Genomic DNA, 15843 nt, shown 5'->3' on the forward strand with positions numbered 1-15843 from the left:
TGATAAGCATGATTCTGCTTCTTGTTATTTATAACTCTTGTTGGTATTAAAACTATTTATTTGAATTTATTCAGATTCAAAACTATTTCTATATTAAAGCGTATGATGGTAATTTTTTACTTTTGATCAATGGTGAAGGTAAAATCTTATAATAGACAACGACACCACTTTTAATAAAGAACAAACAAGTAAAAACCAAAATAATTTATTTCCAAGGTTCAACGGGAATAATTTATTTCCATTATTCAACGTTTGGTAAACAACACTGCTTTCTTCCTACTTGATATCTACATCAAAAGTTTAAAACTAAATTTATTCCATATTAACATAAAAAGAGATGCAAGACTTAGTTTGCTTCAAATATTATAAATTTTTCTAACTTTGATAATTAAAGGAGTAAGAAGAAAATGCATTTAAGCCTCAAAATCAATGTTTTTAGTTTGATCGGTCATTGTGTTTAGCTTGATCAGTCATGTTTCTTGCTTATTTTGAAGTGTTTACGTCATCAAGTTTATAAGTTATCAAAGTAGAGTTTCTCAAAACAAAGTAGAGTTTCTCAAAACAAAGTAGTGTTTCTCAAAACAAAGTAGTGTTTCTCAAAACAAAGTAGAGTTTCTCAAAACAAAGTAGAGTTTCTCAAAACAAAGTAGAGTTTCTCAAAACAATAACTTTCTGACTTTTGCACTTATTCTTCTCAGCCTTTCAAGTGTCACAGAATTTCTTGAATAAAAATAATATTCTTTAATAATACATTAATAAAATAAAATATATCTTTACAAATATATATTACAAGTTTTAACTCTTCATTTTTCTTCACATTATGTCGGAGAGTGTTAAGCCTAAGGCTGGTTTCCATGCTTTATGAACATTCAAGCTTCCATAGAATATAATACACTAATGTTGATTTCTACTGTTTTTAACTTTAAATAGAATTACAATTCACGTTTTACGTGTGCGAAATCCCTTGCATTGGTATATACACTCCTTTTAAGTTGTTGTTACCTGTATAATAAAAAGTAACTATGGGTAACAAAACGGCACCGTAAAATTGTTTAAATAAGTGAATTGTAAAATTTAATATTATTTAAAATTTAATATAATTTACATTAGTAAATTTTAAAGAAAACTAACTGTAAAAGCATTGTTAAATTAAAAAAAAAAAAACTTAAAAATTATATCGAACCAAAGTCATAAAAAAACAAACAAATAATTGAAACCATTAATAAAATATACATATGTTATTTGTATAGTCTTAATGGAAACCAGCTCTTACACAAAACCATTACTTGTCTCAAATCCTTCCGCTATTTTGCCGTGTAAATCAGGTCTTAATTGTCTTAACTTTCGTAAAACATCTCCGTACAAAACCATATTACTTTTTTTCATGAACTCTAAGTACTCGATTTCTCTCAAAGTAATGTAACAAGTTATTGACTTCTTTGATCGTTTTATACCACTTATACATCTGACGCACCACAGTTGGTAGACATGACCAGTTACATTTCGAGCTAAGCCAAACGCTGAAATAAAAATTCCAGCAACAAAGAAAAACCATAGCAAAATGAGTACATACTGGTTTAAGATATTTGTTGAATATTCACAAATAAATTTGTTAGCGTTTTGTTTTTCAAGAGTGGTTTCTTTATAAGCTTCAAAAATCTCACAAAACCCCATTGAAGGAAGCAAAACCTCACCTAAATTGAAAAAAAAAATGATAATAATAGAATGAAAAATTCTGTCAATGATTGAATAAGGAGCTGTATGAAATGTAAATTTGTTTATATTTATTAATATAATGATTCACCTGGTTTAGGAGTTAGTCTTGCGTTAACAAACTCATGAGCTTTATTTGAATTTAACTTAGACCACTTTATGTACTCAAAACCGTATGACAAATAATTTCCCAATAACAAATAATCAGTGAAGTAAAATCCAAACAAATTGCAGACCAGATAAAACAATTTTACTCCGACGTTTAAAAAAACACGAAGTCGAAGCCGAAAAACTGAGTTGATATTATAGTTAAAGTAGTTTTTAACCAATGCGTCTACATCACCTGATGATGAATCAACGGCTTTTTTCAAACTAATAATATCAGTGTTGACTATTGAGTAAAATATGTAAGGCATGTAGTACAGCAAAGAGATTGTACCAATATAAAAAGGAAGCCACTGATACTGAAGATAAAATATTTTTGTCATTGGCATACATTCAGGATCTCTCCCATAAATATCTCGTACAAAACATAACTTTTCATCCTCAGTTAAACCTTCGTGGGTAATTTTTTGAGGGATCCCGTAGTAACTGCTCATGCTTAATTTGTTCTTCATTTCTTCGTATATATAAAAACCTGAAATCCAACAGGCCGAATGCACAAAATCTTGAGAGAGGTTACTTCCTGGTGGTATAATACATGAAATTTTGTCTGAAAAGTAATTAAACCCTGTAAGGAAGCTCGCTATAAGAAGCACCCTCGTCATGAATAACCGACTAAATTGATCACATGCATCGTCGTGTCGATTTTTTATTTTTATCTTCAAAATGTCTTTAAGTGCACGCACAACAACCATTTTAAATGGCTTCTTTTAACGCTTTTTTTCTTACGATTATTTTTTAAGTTATGTCATTGACTGTTTTATTGTGCATAGATTATACCTTATAAGCAATAACTAAAAGAATCTAAAGATAAATTTGTATTATAAATAAAAAACAAATATAATCAATAAAAAAATAAACTAATTCTAAAAATTAAATTTAATTTTTATCTTTTTTAAATTAAAGTGTTTATCAAATTTAGTATATTTAAATATATATATAAATAAATTTAAATTTGAAGATATTTCATAAAATTTAGTTTATTTGAATATTTAATTCTTTCAAAATTATTCCAAAAACCCGTCCAAGTATGTTGCTAAACCAATTAAGGGAACTAAAATTATGTTTTCACTGTTTTACCCATTGTCATCAATTATGTAAATTACGGAATAAAAAGAACCATTTTGGCATGATCAAATAACAGATGTTATAGTTTAATCATAAAGTTTTCGCTAAGTTGTTTTAAAGGAAACAACATTAGTAGAAATAATTTAATATTTAATTCAGAATTTCCGATGTTCAAGTCCTATATATGGCGGATTTACGTGTGAGGAAATGGTTCGGAATGATCGGCAAACTAATATAATTATTTCTCGAAATATTTTTAAACGCCGTATTTAAAATAGAAGTTTGACCACCTCCAAGTCCGTTTTCACTTCTTTACTATAGATTGCGAGTATCAAAAGTTTGACGGTGGTATTTAAAAGATTTATTAAAGTTTGGTAGTAAGTGTGAATAAAAAAAAAGGGATAGTTATACCCCAATTATATCCAAACTCATATACTCTTCTCAAACACATATAAATATTGGAGGAGGTGGGGGTGGGGTTTGAGAGGGAAGAGGAGAGGTAATGGTTACGCCCCAGTCATACCCAAACCATGGTATATATATATATATATATATATATATATATATATATATATATATATATATATATATATAAATAAATATATATATAAATATATATATATATATATATATATATATATATATATATATATATATATATATATATATATATATATATATATATATATATATATACATATATATATATATGTATATTTTTTAATTTATTGAACTCCAAAATGTTAGAATTCAGAATTGCAGGGAGATTTCTGTAAATGTGCCTCACATATGTGAAATTGTGTTTAAACGTTACATTAATTGTCGTATTTTGAAAATTTAACTGCTTAGTTGAAATTGTTATACAGAAATGACTCACTAATAAAAGCCTTTACTGTAAGTCTGAAAAACAAAACTATTTTAATTAACATTATATTTTTTGAATTATTTATTAATAAACATATGTTATAAAAAATTAATTAAAAAGTTTGTCGCACAACCGATTACGCAAATAGAGTAACAAATTCAAAAGGTTTTTGTATTTCTTAAAATTTAAACATTTGCAAATAATAACCAAAACTAAACTACTGCACCAACCCTAGCTCGTCCCAACCCTAGCTCGCCCCAACCCTCTTATTTCTGAACACAATAGTTTTAAGATTAAAAATAATTGGTTTCAAATATTTTCTGATTGACAACATTTTAAGCGATCATTAGACTCACCACATAAACAGGATTTAAACCTTTTTGGGTTGGTACAACCGGTATTAGTTTGTACCGTTAAATATAGATTTAAACAACAAAATGTTAAATAGTAAAAAATTTCATATAAAACAAAACTTATCAGAGATGGTGGGATGATCGGAACTTAGCTGAAGGGATGATCTATGAAAAATTAATTCTATGATTTTTTTAATTTACAATAATTAATTATATTTTAAATAAACAGTTAATAACTTTTTCATTATACAATAATTACTATCTTATTAATACTATTATTATTAGCAGTATTTACTAGTAACTATAGCAACTAGAGTCTATAGTTACTAGTAATAAGTAACTTTTTGCATATTTTTATTTTAATTTGAATTACTTGTATTTTATTGTCGTTAATTAAAAACAATTCCTTTTATTTAAAATCATTTTCGAAAAAATGATTTTCAAAATGAAAAAATAATACAACTATAGCATAAATATATATTTAAAGTATAAATGTTGTTTTAACCAAAATTTGTAGATAGGTTACAAAACTCGTCACTAAATTCTAGTTGTCTTAACGTTTGAAGCCATTATTGGAATTTAAATGTTTGACGGCAAGAATTGAAGAATATAAAATCTGCCGTTAAATTTAATTATAATTTTTTATATCTTATTTTCTCTCTCTCTCGCTCTCTCTCTCTCTCTCTCTCTCTCTCTCTCTCTCTCTCTCTCTCTCTCTGTATATATATATATATATATATATATATATATATATATATATATATATATATATATATATATATATATATATATATATATATATGTATGCATGTATTTAAAGCCATTTGAATAAATTTTTTTTAAAAAGTGCATTTTTAAAACAAAAAAAAAGCAAAGAAAAATTAAATATTAATAATAAAAACTTAAAACTTGCTATAAAAACAATTTTGAAGACGTTTCATTAAAGAAAAGTATAAATAATTAAAAAAATCTTTCTACGTCAACCACGTCAACTTTTTTACGTCAACGTCACCTACATCAACAATTAAGCCATTTAGTCACTTAAAAAAAAACTTGATTTTAACAATCTTTTGAAAAAACCTTGATCATATCAACCTTTTAAAAATTTTTATCAACCATATTCTTTCACTATTTCACAATTTCACAATTTCACAATTTCACAATTTCACAATTTCACAATTTCACATATTCACTATTTCACAATTTCGCATATTTCACTATCTCACAAATCTCTTTTACTATAATTTTTAATTAGTTAATTTTTTTATTTGTATGTTTTATGATATATTTTGTTATACCAAACTTTTAATATTCAAAGATATTTTTTGATTCAGCAAGGGAACAAGATCAGAAGATACTGTTGACTTATTCAAAGATAATGTTGGCTAAGCAAATTAATATGTTGTTGGTTTATTCGTAGATACTGTTGACTTAGAAAAGGAATGTAATCTGAACTCAAGCTTAATATTTCCCTGTTTCTTATAACTAACCAAAGGTATCTAAAGTAACCAAAGTCATACTAAAGTAACCAAAGTTATCTATCATACTAAAGTAACCTTTTTGTTAACTAACTAGCAGCTATCTTCAGATTCCAGCAGTTTTATTCAACGTGTAGATAAATAAAACGACCAAAATTCGGACTTGTTGGTCAGTGGTGTTGAAATATCACTATCAATCATATTGCTCTTTTAAAAATCTTATAAAACGTTATAGATAGTAAAAATCTTATTATAATTTTTTTTATCAATTATAGCGAACCGTTAAAAAACTTTTGTCAACGATACTTTTTAAAAAATCAGCTACATTTGCTATGAATTCAAAATTACTAATATTACAGTTATCTTAATCATTATTATTATTATCCCAATCTTTTTAGCGTTCAAAAAATGTCCAAAACGTTCAAAAGACGCTCAAAAGACGTTCAAAACGTTCAAAAGACTTTTAAAAGACTTCTTTTTTAGGTCCCATGTCAATAGGGGTATCCGCTATTCTCACTAATACATTAGAACAATCTTATCTCTGTAAATTCGTAAATTCATCCAAAGAAAAAACTATGAACTTGTCTAAACCAAAAATTAGGAAGTAAAAGTGGTTTAAAATAAAAAACGGTAACCTTCTATAAAAACATTATCTTGTTCAATCTAATAAAAAACATTGAACCTTTATATATGTATATATATATATATATATATATATATATATATATATATATATATATATATATATATATATATATATATATATATATATATATATATATGTAAGTATATATATATATGTGAGTATGTATATATATATGTGAGTATATATATATATATATATATATATATATATATATATATATATATATATATATATATATATATATATATAAATTTATACGTAATAAAAATGTGTAAATAAACTTACCAAATATATTTTACATAGCTTTTAAAAACACTCACTTTTCATAATAATCGTTTAATTATAAATAAATGAATTTTTTTTGAATCAGCAAGAAATAAAAAAATTTCAGCAAGAAATAGGAAAAATTTATTGTCATTTTATAAGTTTGATGATTTGTTTTGTTTTTTTATTTCTGTGCAGAGTAAATAATTAATTCATCATTATAATGAATTCTTCTTTTTCATTGTTTTTTTCCTTAAATTGTTCTTTTCCATTAACTTCTGCATGACATAGATTTTTTTTCGGAAAAAGTAAGACACATAATAATGTATTTTTATTTTAAAAATGTATATATTTTTAATTGATTTATTGGCTTCTTTTTTATAAACTATGGGTTGTCTTGATTTTGTTTAATTTTGAGAATTTCACCTGTTTGTCTCTGTTTGTCTGTGTTTTGTATTTATCTACATGTATTTGTGCATTTATTTTGATGCACAGAAAATGTTGTGTCCTCGCTGGGTAAATATATCATAATAGTTTCATAATGGTAGCGTGTTAAATGTTAAAAAAAAAAAAAAAAAAAAAAATTATTTATAATCAAATAAATTGTATTCATTGATAACAAACCGTTATACACTAGTCAGTGGGTTCACACCGCCAAACTCGAAAAGATTTTAAATTACTTTAAGGGAGTTTTTTTTTTCTTTGGTGATTGATTGTTTGGTTAAAATTGTGAAAATTATTTTATATTTAGATAATCTTTTTCAATGATCTTAAATTATCGAAATCACTTAAAACCATATTTTTTTAATATCACACAAAACAACTTTTTAAAAGCAATCCATATAAAATAAATTTCTAAGAAAATATTTTTTATGGTTTCATTAACAGCTTTCTGTAATTAGATAAACATTTTAAAACGTTTAGTAGATGAAATCTATCTAATTTGCGACCTTTCAACGCATGCTAACGCTATCGAATCAAATAATCATCTATAATATTTTTTAGAAGTTCTGATTCATAAAGCATGTCCAACTTTAGCTTCGACTGACTAAAAGCAACTTCAGAAAAGGTAATATATTAGGAAACATGGTTTAAAAAGAGAATTAGAAAATTTGGAGACATTAAGAAAGTTTCAAAACTTTGCTTTTAAGAAAAAAATCTATAAATAATAATTATAAAGTCGCTAAAGTTATTAATAAAAAAAATGGAAATAATTTAGTGGGTTGTGTTTGCCTTGTGTTTATTTTTTTTGTATTATGGAGTAATGAGGACCTTCAAATATAACGACAAATTTAATATTTAACGATAAAGACAAAAGATGTAATAAAAACCAAATTTTGTTTAAAATTGAAAATCAATAAATCAATTTATAGTTTTTTAATTTACATTTTTCAAGAGTTAAGTTTTGTACATTTATAAACTTTGTAGAGTCCCAAAACAGATAACGTACTTGAGCAATGAGTTCCAGATTCACAAGGACAACGACTATGATAGCGTTTCAACACATCCTAAAAAGCATAGTTAGTATAGAAACACTATATATATATATATATATATATATATATATATATATATATATATATATATATATATATATATATGTGTATATATATATATATACAAAAAAATATATATATATATATATATATATATATATATATATACATATATATATATATTTTTTATTTTTTTTTATTATTTTAGCCACTAATTAAAGTTGGAAGTTACTGAAAGAGAAAATATGAAGAAAAGATTGTAGAGCAAAATAACGATTGACGGACGACTTAAAAGATTGCAAATTATATGAATCAGGAAAGAAAGATGAAGGAAGCAAATTGCAAAGAACTGATTTTCGAGGAAAAAAACTAGACGAATAAGCGTTTTTGGAGCACTTAGGAACAGTCACAGAAAAAGGATGACACTTAATTGAATGACAAGTAACACGAGAATGAATTATAGTAGATGGCACAAGAGACGCTAGCTCTTTAGAGCAGTGCCCATTATAGTATTTGTAGAAAAGAGAAAGAGAAGCAACATTACGGCGATGTGATAATGGTTGGAGGTTGGCTGCAAGAGCAGGTCCAACAATCTTTACAATGCGTTTTTGCACCTTGTCTAAAAGAGAAAGGGCATCATTAGGAGATCCGCCCCAGATATGGCAACACTATTCCATACAAGGCCGGATTTGAGATTTATAGAGATAGAGAATAGAATCCGAAGTAAGAAAGTGACGAACTCGATAAAGAGATGCAACCTTAGCAGAGGCTAATTTTGCAACGAATTTGATATATGGTTTGCAAGAAAGATTGGAAGTAAGAGTTAATCCTAGAAGATGAAGAGTAGGTGACTCATCGAGTACATCACCGTTCATAAATATAGGAAGATCTAAATTATTGCGATAACAATTGGCTGAAAAAAATTGAGTTTTATCTAAATTAAAGTTCACCAGCCACTGTGAGCCCCATGCTGTAGCAGAAGTGAGATCTTTTTCAAGCTCAAATGCCCCCTCGAAGCAATCAGAGTGTGATGGTTTCTTATCACGACAAGAATAAATGGTAGTATCATCAGCAAACAATGCCATCTTAGATGTGAGAATATCTGGAAGATCATTAATGTAAATTAAAAAGAGTATAGGGCCAAGGATAGAACCTTGAGGAACCCCTGAAGTTACAGAATAAGAAGAAGAGTGTTGTCCATCGAGAACAACTTTTATGCTACGATTGGAAAGGAAGGATTCAATGATCTTAAAGATGTTGCCAGATACACCATAAGAAGAAAGCTTATGGAGAAGACCAAGATGCCAAACTTTATCAAAAGCTTTTGAAATGTCAAGAGCGATGGCCTTAACCTCTCCACCTTTATATAATGCACGATAAAACCTGTCAGTTATTACTGTTAGCAAATCAGCTGTAGAACGAGAAGATCGAAATCCATATTGATGGTCAGAAAGTAAGTTATTAGATTCAAGATGAGAAATTAAGTGTTTGTTAATTAAAGATTCAAAAACCTTTGTTTATGATAGGAAGAAGACTTATGGGACGGTAGTTAGACGAATCGGATCGCTCTCCAGAATTTTTGAAGATAGGGATGACAGATTCCGCTTTCCAGCAGGCTGGAAAACAAGACTCTGATAAGCACTTGTTGAATAGTTTTGAAAGTATAGATGACAGCTCCGGAGAACACTTCTGCAAGACAATAACAGGTATGTTGTCCGGGCCAGAGTTGTAGAAGAGTCTAGGCAGGAAATCACTTTAGATACAGATGCTGGGGTGATATTAATGTCAAGCAATGGATCAACCTGTTTGTTGGCAATACCAGGTAGAACGCAACTAGTGGAATCAAGAGATGATATTAATGAAAAGTTTTTAGCAAACAATTCGGCTTTGTCTTTAGGTGAGGTGACAAAGTCTGAACCAAACAAGAGAGGTGAAATTATTGATTTGCCCTTATTATTGATATTATTAAAGATTCTCCAGAAGTCTCGAGAGCCTAATTTTTGAGATGAGATACGAGATTTCATGACCTGAGAATAGCGGGTTTTGGCGTTAGACAATATCTTTTTACAACTGTTTCTAGTAGTAATAAACAGACGTCTGTTTTCTGGAGAATTGTTTTGCTGATAAATATGGAAGTAACGGTTTCGATTGGCAATCGCAGCAGCACAGAGTGAGGTAAACCATGAAGGAGAGTAAGGCTTGACCTGGAATCGTCGAGAGGGAATAAAAGATTCCATGCCAGCCTGAATCCACGAAGTTATGTAAGAAGCACATTTGTCGACAGGAAGACGAAAGATTTCTGCCCAAGGGCTATCACGAAGAAAATCACGAAAGAATCCCAGTCAGCTTTACTGTAGTTGTAAGAGGTTCGATAATAGAGGGATTCGGATGATGAAGAAGAATGAGATATTAGTTTTAAAGAGATCAAACTGTGATCAGAAGAACCTAAGGGTGAATGTGGAGAAACTGAGCACTGACTAGGATCAGAAACAAGACATAAGTCGAGTAGAGAAGGTAAATGATTATGGTTGTCTGAAAAGCGAGTTGGAAAGTTGACTATTTGAGTTAGGGATTGAAAAAGGCAAAAATTGTGGGCTTTAATGCCTGCCGAATTACTGACACTAGAGCCAAGCCATTCAGAGTGGTGAGCATTAAAGTCACCGACAACAACTATATTAGCTGATGGATAAAGAGAGAGGGCTCGGTTAATATAATCAGAAATAACATCAAAAAGTGTGCAGTCTTGAGATGAAGGAGAGCAATATAGAACAAAGAGAAAGGCAATAGAGTGAAGTGGTGCTAAACGAAAGCACATAAAAGAATTGTCTGTAAATTCAAACCTAGTTTCACGACAAATGGGTGAATTCTTACGAATGTAAATGCCGAGGCCAAGCATGTGACTAATGGAGTCTTTACGAATTAGAGGAAGATAACCATCAACACTAAGATCACAAGATGAGACAGCCGAACTCAAATTAGTCTCAAAAAGAGCAAGTAGGTCTGGTGAACTTTGCAAGAGATAAGACTCAACAGAAGAAAAGTTACTTCAAAGACCACGAATATTAGTGAATGATAGGTTTAGAGAACTTGGTGATGATGACGGTTTTTTGTGTTTTATAGTTTTCGGTACTTTATTCATTTTTAAATTAGATTGAAGAACTTGGCTCAAAGCATAGATAGTATTCAGAACACTGTTTAATAGCCCAAGCAATTGCCTCATTACTACTAATAAACCCTTACCGTAACAAAGGGCTCCAAATGTGGCCTCCACAATGCACACCAAAAGTACAAACAGGGACACCATCCATGCGCAACATGGCACTGTTAATACTTTGATGTTTTTCAGCTGTTGATGGAATCAGCCTCTCTGAGAGCTACCAAAGAGTTGGGAAACCTGACTACCAGGCCTCAGAACCATAAAACTGAATTTTAGAGCTGTATCCTCATTAGGAGATAATAGAGTGAGTTGCCAAGTCTCAAAAACAGAGACACAAGCAAAACCCATGCATTGAGTCAAGAAAATCCAGCATTCAACATCCTAAACCGGAAACAATGTATTAAAATACATCTGCACCAGCCTAATAGATGAATATATATATATATATATATATATATATATATATATATATATATATATATATATATATATATATATTAATATTTGTTCGAACATAAAAAAACATACTATTTATATTTGGAACTGGAAATTAAAGAAAATGTGGCGCAGTGGTTAGAGTTCTGAACCAATATATATATATACATACATATATATATATATATATATATATATATATATATATATATATATATATATATATATATATATATATATATATATATATATATATAAATATGTATATATATATATATATATACAAATATTTATATATATATATATATATATATATATATATATATATATATATATATACAAATATATATATATATATATATATATATATATATATATATATATATATATATATATATTATTATTAAATTGAATCCAACTTAACCAGAACCAACTTGTCAAATTTGTAGACATGAAACACATACAATTAAACAACTTAAAAGAAAACATTACGTTACAGCTTTTTTCTGCTAGGTGTTGGCACGTCTAACTTTCTACTAAGAATATGAAGCACAGTGTCAGACAGTGTAAGTCATGAAGTTATCTAGTATAAGAGATAGCGGAGGAGAGCACAGGGGAGGTGATTTATGATTCTTAGTGATAAGCAGCAAAACACCCTGTTGTTTATCACTGTTTTTAAGACCTTAAATTAACAAATCAAACTCCTAGCCTTAGAGTTGTTGCAAACTATTACTGCTGTTCCCATTATGTCTGGATATCCTACAGCTATCAGAGCAAGCTGAAACTTAAAGTTTTGTAACAATTTGAGGGCTAGAGTTTGATACTTAAGCTTTAGACTGACAGAATATAAAATATTTTAATGACTTACACATATAAAACTCATATGAAAGTTATGAAACTTTGAAAGATTTTTTTAAGGTGGAGTCGGTATAATTTTTCCGACTCCAGCCAAAATAAGCTCCGACTCCGACTCCACGACTCCGACTCCGACTCCACAGCCCTGATCAATACACTATGAATTGAAAGTCTGTTATTAAATTGAATCCGTGCAAGCATTTATTTCACCAAATTTGTTTACAACCACTTCTGGAACAACAAGAACCACCTTGTCCAATTGTAGACATGAAATATATACAACTGAACAAGTTGAAAGAAAACATGTTTTATCTTCATCTAATGATAGAAGAAGAGTAATTGAATGTGCTGACCGAAACAACGATTGGGTGGCTGGCGCAAATTTTAGGTGTCAAATATAAGACAGCATACAATTGGGTTCGCAGGGGAAATTTAAATTTTATTGGGAGAGGTGGTTTTAAACCAAAAAAATTAACCGATGATCTATTCAATAAAAATTTAATATTAGCGTCAGCACAACCACAATTGCCAATTATCTCGAAGGCAGACTATTTTCATTTAAAAAAGTGCACAAGCAGCCTACTACAATGAAAACAAACAAAAAAGAGCTGAATATGTTAGGAACATTATCGAACACATCACAAATCGTCATCAGATTTTGGTTGGATAAAACAAGTTTTAACTTTTTTTGTAGAAAAACGCAAGGACGTGCCAAACAAGGGAAATGAGCAATAATGAAAATACCTTCTTTAAAAGGTGCAAACATATATTTGATTGCTGCTATATCAAAAACAAATGTCGTCACGATGGAAACTCCCAGAGGATTATTTAAAGCAGATTATTGTAACGAGTGGATGTTGGCTTTGTTTAACCAGTGGGTTACATCCGGGAATCGTTTAGAGGATTTGGTCGTCGTAACAGAAAATGCTCCATGTCACGCTCGTTTGGAAAGAGTGTTTAAAAATTCACCGGCTCAGTTGTTACGATTAGGTCCTTACAGTCCAATGTTAAACCCAGTGGAAGCTATTTGGTCCAAAATAAAAATAAATGTTCAAAATGTTATTCGCATTCCACCTGTATTCGGTGCCGGGATTATGGAACAACGAATGCAGTGTTTAGAAAGAATTGTTACTGCGGCAAAAAATACAATAATGGGAGGTGATTGTACACGCGCTGTACAACATACGACTACGCATTACGCAACAATTTTAAATAGACGTCCAAGTTGGTGCTTAACTGAATATTGCAATGATTTTTATGTAAATAAACTATTTTGTTTTGTTTATTATTCATCTGAAATCTTAATTAAATTTTTCTCCAACAAAAATAAAAGAAAGTTTTAATTGACACCCAATAGGATTTTTCCAGTTACCGCCTAAACCTCAAATGCCTTTTTCATGACTTTTTTATATTTTATTCATATTATATTATTATTTCTAGCCTTAAATTACAAAGTATATTAGGAATACAAAATTCAAAATACAAAGAACTTTGCATTCTTTATAATTTTCTCAATTACAACTTTTATCTTCTCAATTACATTTTACGATTTCTTATTTACATCTTTCATGTTCTAAATTACATCTTACGCTTCTTAATTACAACTTTCATCTTCTCAATTAAATCTTACGTTTCTTAATTACAACTTTCAAGTTCTCAATTACATCTTGATAAGGTGCAGTGTGCGTGTATTTATAAAATCATTATCATTGTTATAACTCATTTTAAATATTTATTCAATAGTTAAAAAAAAATCTAAAACGTAACCACTCACCTCGCTAAATGTTTGACAGATAGTACCTTCGCTAATAAACGATCTGCATCTTTTACCATTAAAAAGTAAGGTAGAACAACATTCGTCTTGGGCACAATCAGAATCCGTAATACATTTCTATGGATAAAAGAAAGTTAAACGATTAGTTGTGTTGTGATGTGTTAACGTGATGTACTTTGTTTTTGTGCTTTTTGTTGTATTTAATGTATTCTAGCTGTTTTTGAATCCTTGTTGTTGTTGTTGTTGTTGCTGTTGTTGTTGTTGTTGTTGTTGTTGTTGTTGTTGTTGTTGTTGTTGTTGTTGTTGTTGTTGTTGTTGATGTTGTCGTTGATGTTATTGTTGTTGGTGTTATTTTACAGACAAGCAAACATACCAATATTTTTATGTTAATATCTTTTTTTCGAAAAAGCATTTTGTTCACTATAAAATATGCTGTTAATGAATTAAACAATGAGCTAATATTCGTAGTATACTACGAAATAATTATTAGTTACTAGTACCTAATAATTAATGAGTAAATAATAAGGTAAAATACAGGTAGAAGACGAGTAAAGTTTTATGTTTGTAACCAATAATGTTTTTTAAAAAGTTTTATAACTTTGTGACTTTAACTTTTTTAAATTTAAGTTTTAAGATTTCATTATAAAAATTTTTTTTATCTTAAAATATCTTATAAATAAAATTCTTAAAAACCTTGTGAGAAAAAAAAAGTACATAAAAAGTATTATCTTTTCACATATTTCAAATCTTTTTTCGTTTTTTATTTTTTTATTCAAAAATCACGCAAAAATAATACAAAACCACAGAGTTGTTCAGTTTTATCCAAGCTTTCTCAACTTTTTTTGCTGTTGCTACTGCTGTTGTCGTTTTTGTTGTTTATTGTTGTTATGGATTTTGTTGCTTTTATGTTTGTCATTTGTTTTGTGGGATTCTTATGATGTCATGCTTGTTGCCTTTTTTTTTGGTTTTATGCATTTATCAATTTTAATATTACTTTGAATATCAAGTCCACTAATCCCGGTTTTGCTTCTGCAACTAAAACCAGACTCAACAAAATAAAAACCATTGAACAATTAACAAGCATATTTAATTGTTAGAGTGCGATCGATATTATTCGTTACTTGTCGTTCGTTTAGGTTTTAAGTTGAATGACATAAGAAACTATTTTTTCTGCTGATTCATAAATCACCTATTGCCTAATCACGTGTTTGTAGTAAACATATTTATATGCAGATATTTGCTTCAAGGTGTTTTCACTTAGTTCAGCCCTTAACTAGTTCCCAGGATATAAAAACTATTTTAACATTTAAAGTAAATTAAAATAAATTAAACTTTTGCTTAAATTTATTAACTGTACATATATATATATATATATATATATATATATATATATATATATATATATATATATATATATATATATATATATATATATATATATATATGCACACACACACGCGTATATATATTTATATACACACATACATTGTATTACATAAACATTTAAATAGGAATACATTTTTTCAGTTAAATAAATTGTTATGCATATATCAAATAGTTTTCGAGTATTTAATCAG

The 15843-nt window shown here is 28.4% G+C and overlaps 1 protein-coding gene and 1 non-coding gene across 5 annotated transcripts; both read right to left on the reverse strand.

Annotated features, from left to right (window-relative positions):
- Window positions 1–737: 737 nt before the first annotated feature.
- Window positions 738–6694, reverse strand: LOC100215091 (innexin inx3). 4 transcript variants are annotated; one of them, XM_065818519.1, is made up of 4 exons: window positions 6571–6694; window positions 1805–2679; window positions 1287–1694; window positions 738–1002 (listed from the first exon to the last, which is right to left on the reverse strand). In XM_065818519.1, exons 2-4 carry the CDS (start codon window positions 2568–2570, stop codon window positions 947–949), a joined length of 1230 nt encoding a protein of 409 aa, XP_065674591.1. In that variant the 5' UTR covers window positions 2571–2679; window positions 6571–6694; the 3' UTR covers window positions 738–946. The 4 variants fall into 4 exon arrangements, with proteins under 4 accessions (XP_065674591.1, XP_065674594.1, XP_065674593.1 ...); XM_065818522.1 differs by having other exon boundaries at window positions 1274–1694; XM_065818521.1 differs by having other exon boundaries at window positions 1234–1694.
- A 1190-nt stretch (window positions 6695–7884) lies between these two features.
- Window positions 7885–15419, reverse strand: LOC100210448 (uncharacterized). Its single transcript, XR_010643462.1, has 3 exons — window positions 15261–15419; window positions 14267–14383; window positions 7885–8057 (listed from the first exon to the last, which is right to left on the reverse strand). It is a non-coding gene; the product is annotated as an uncharacterized LOC100210448 (transcript).
- Window positions 15420–15843: the final 424 nt, after the last annotated feature.

This window comes from Hydra vulgaris, chromosome 14 (assembly GCF_038396675.1).
Source record: "Hydra vulgaris chromosome 14, alternate assembly HydraT2T_AEP".
Classification (NCBI taxonomy): Eukaryota; Metazoa; Cnidaria; class Hydrozoa; order Anthoathecata; family Hydridae; genus Hydra; species Hydra vulgaris.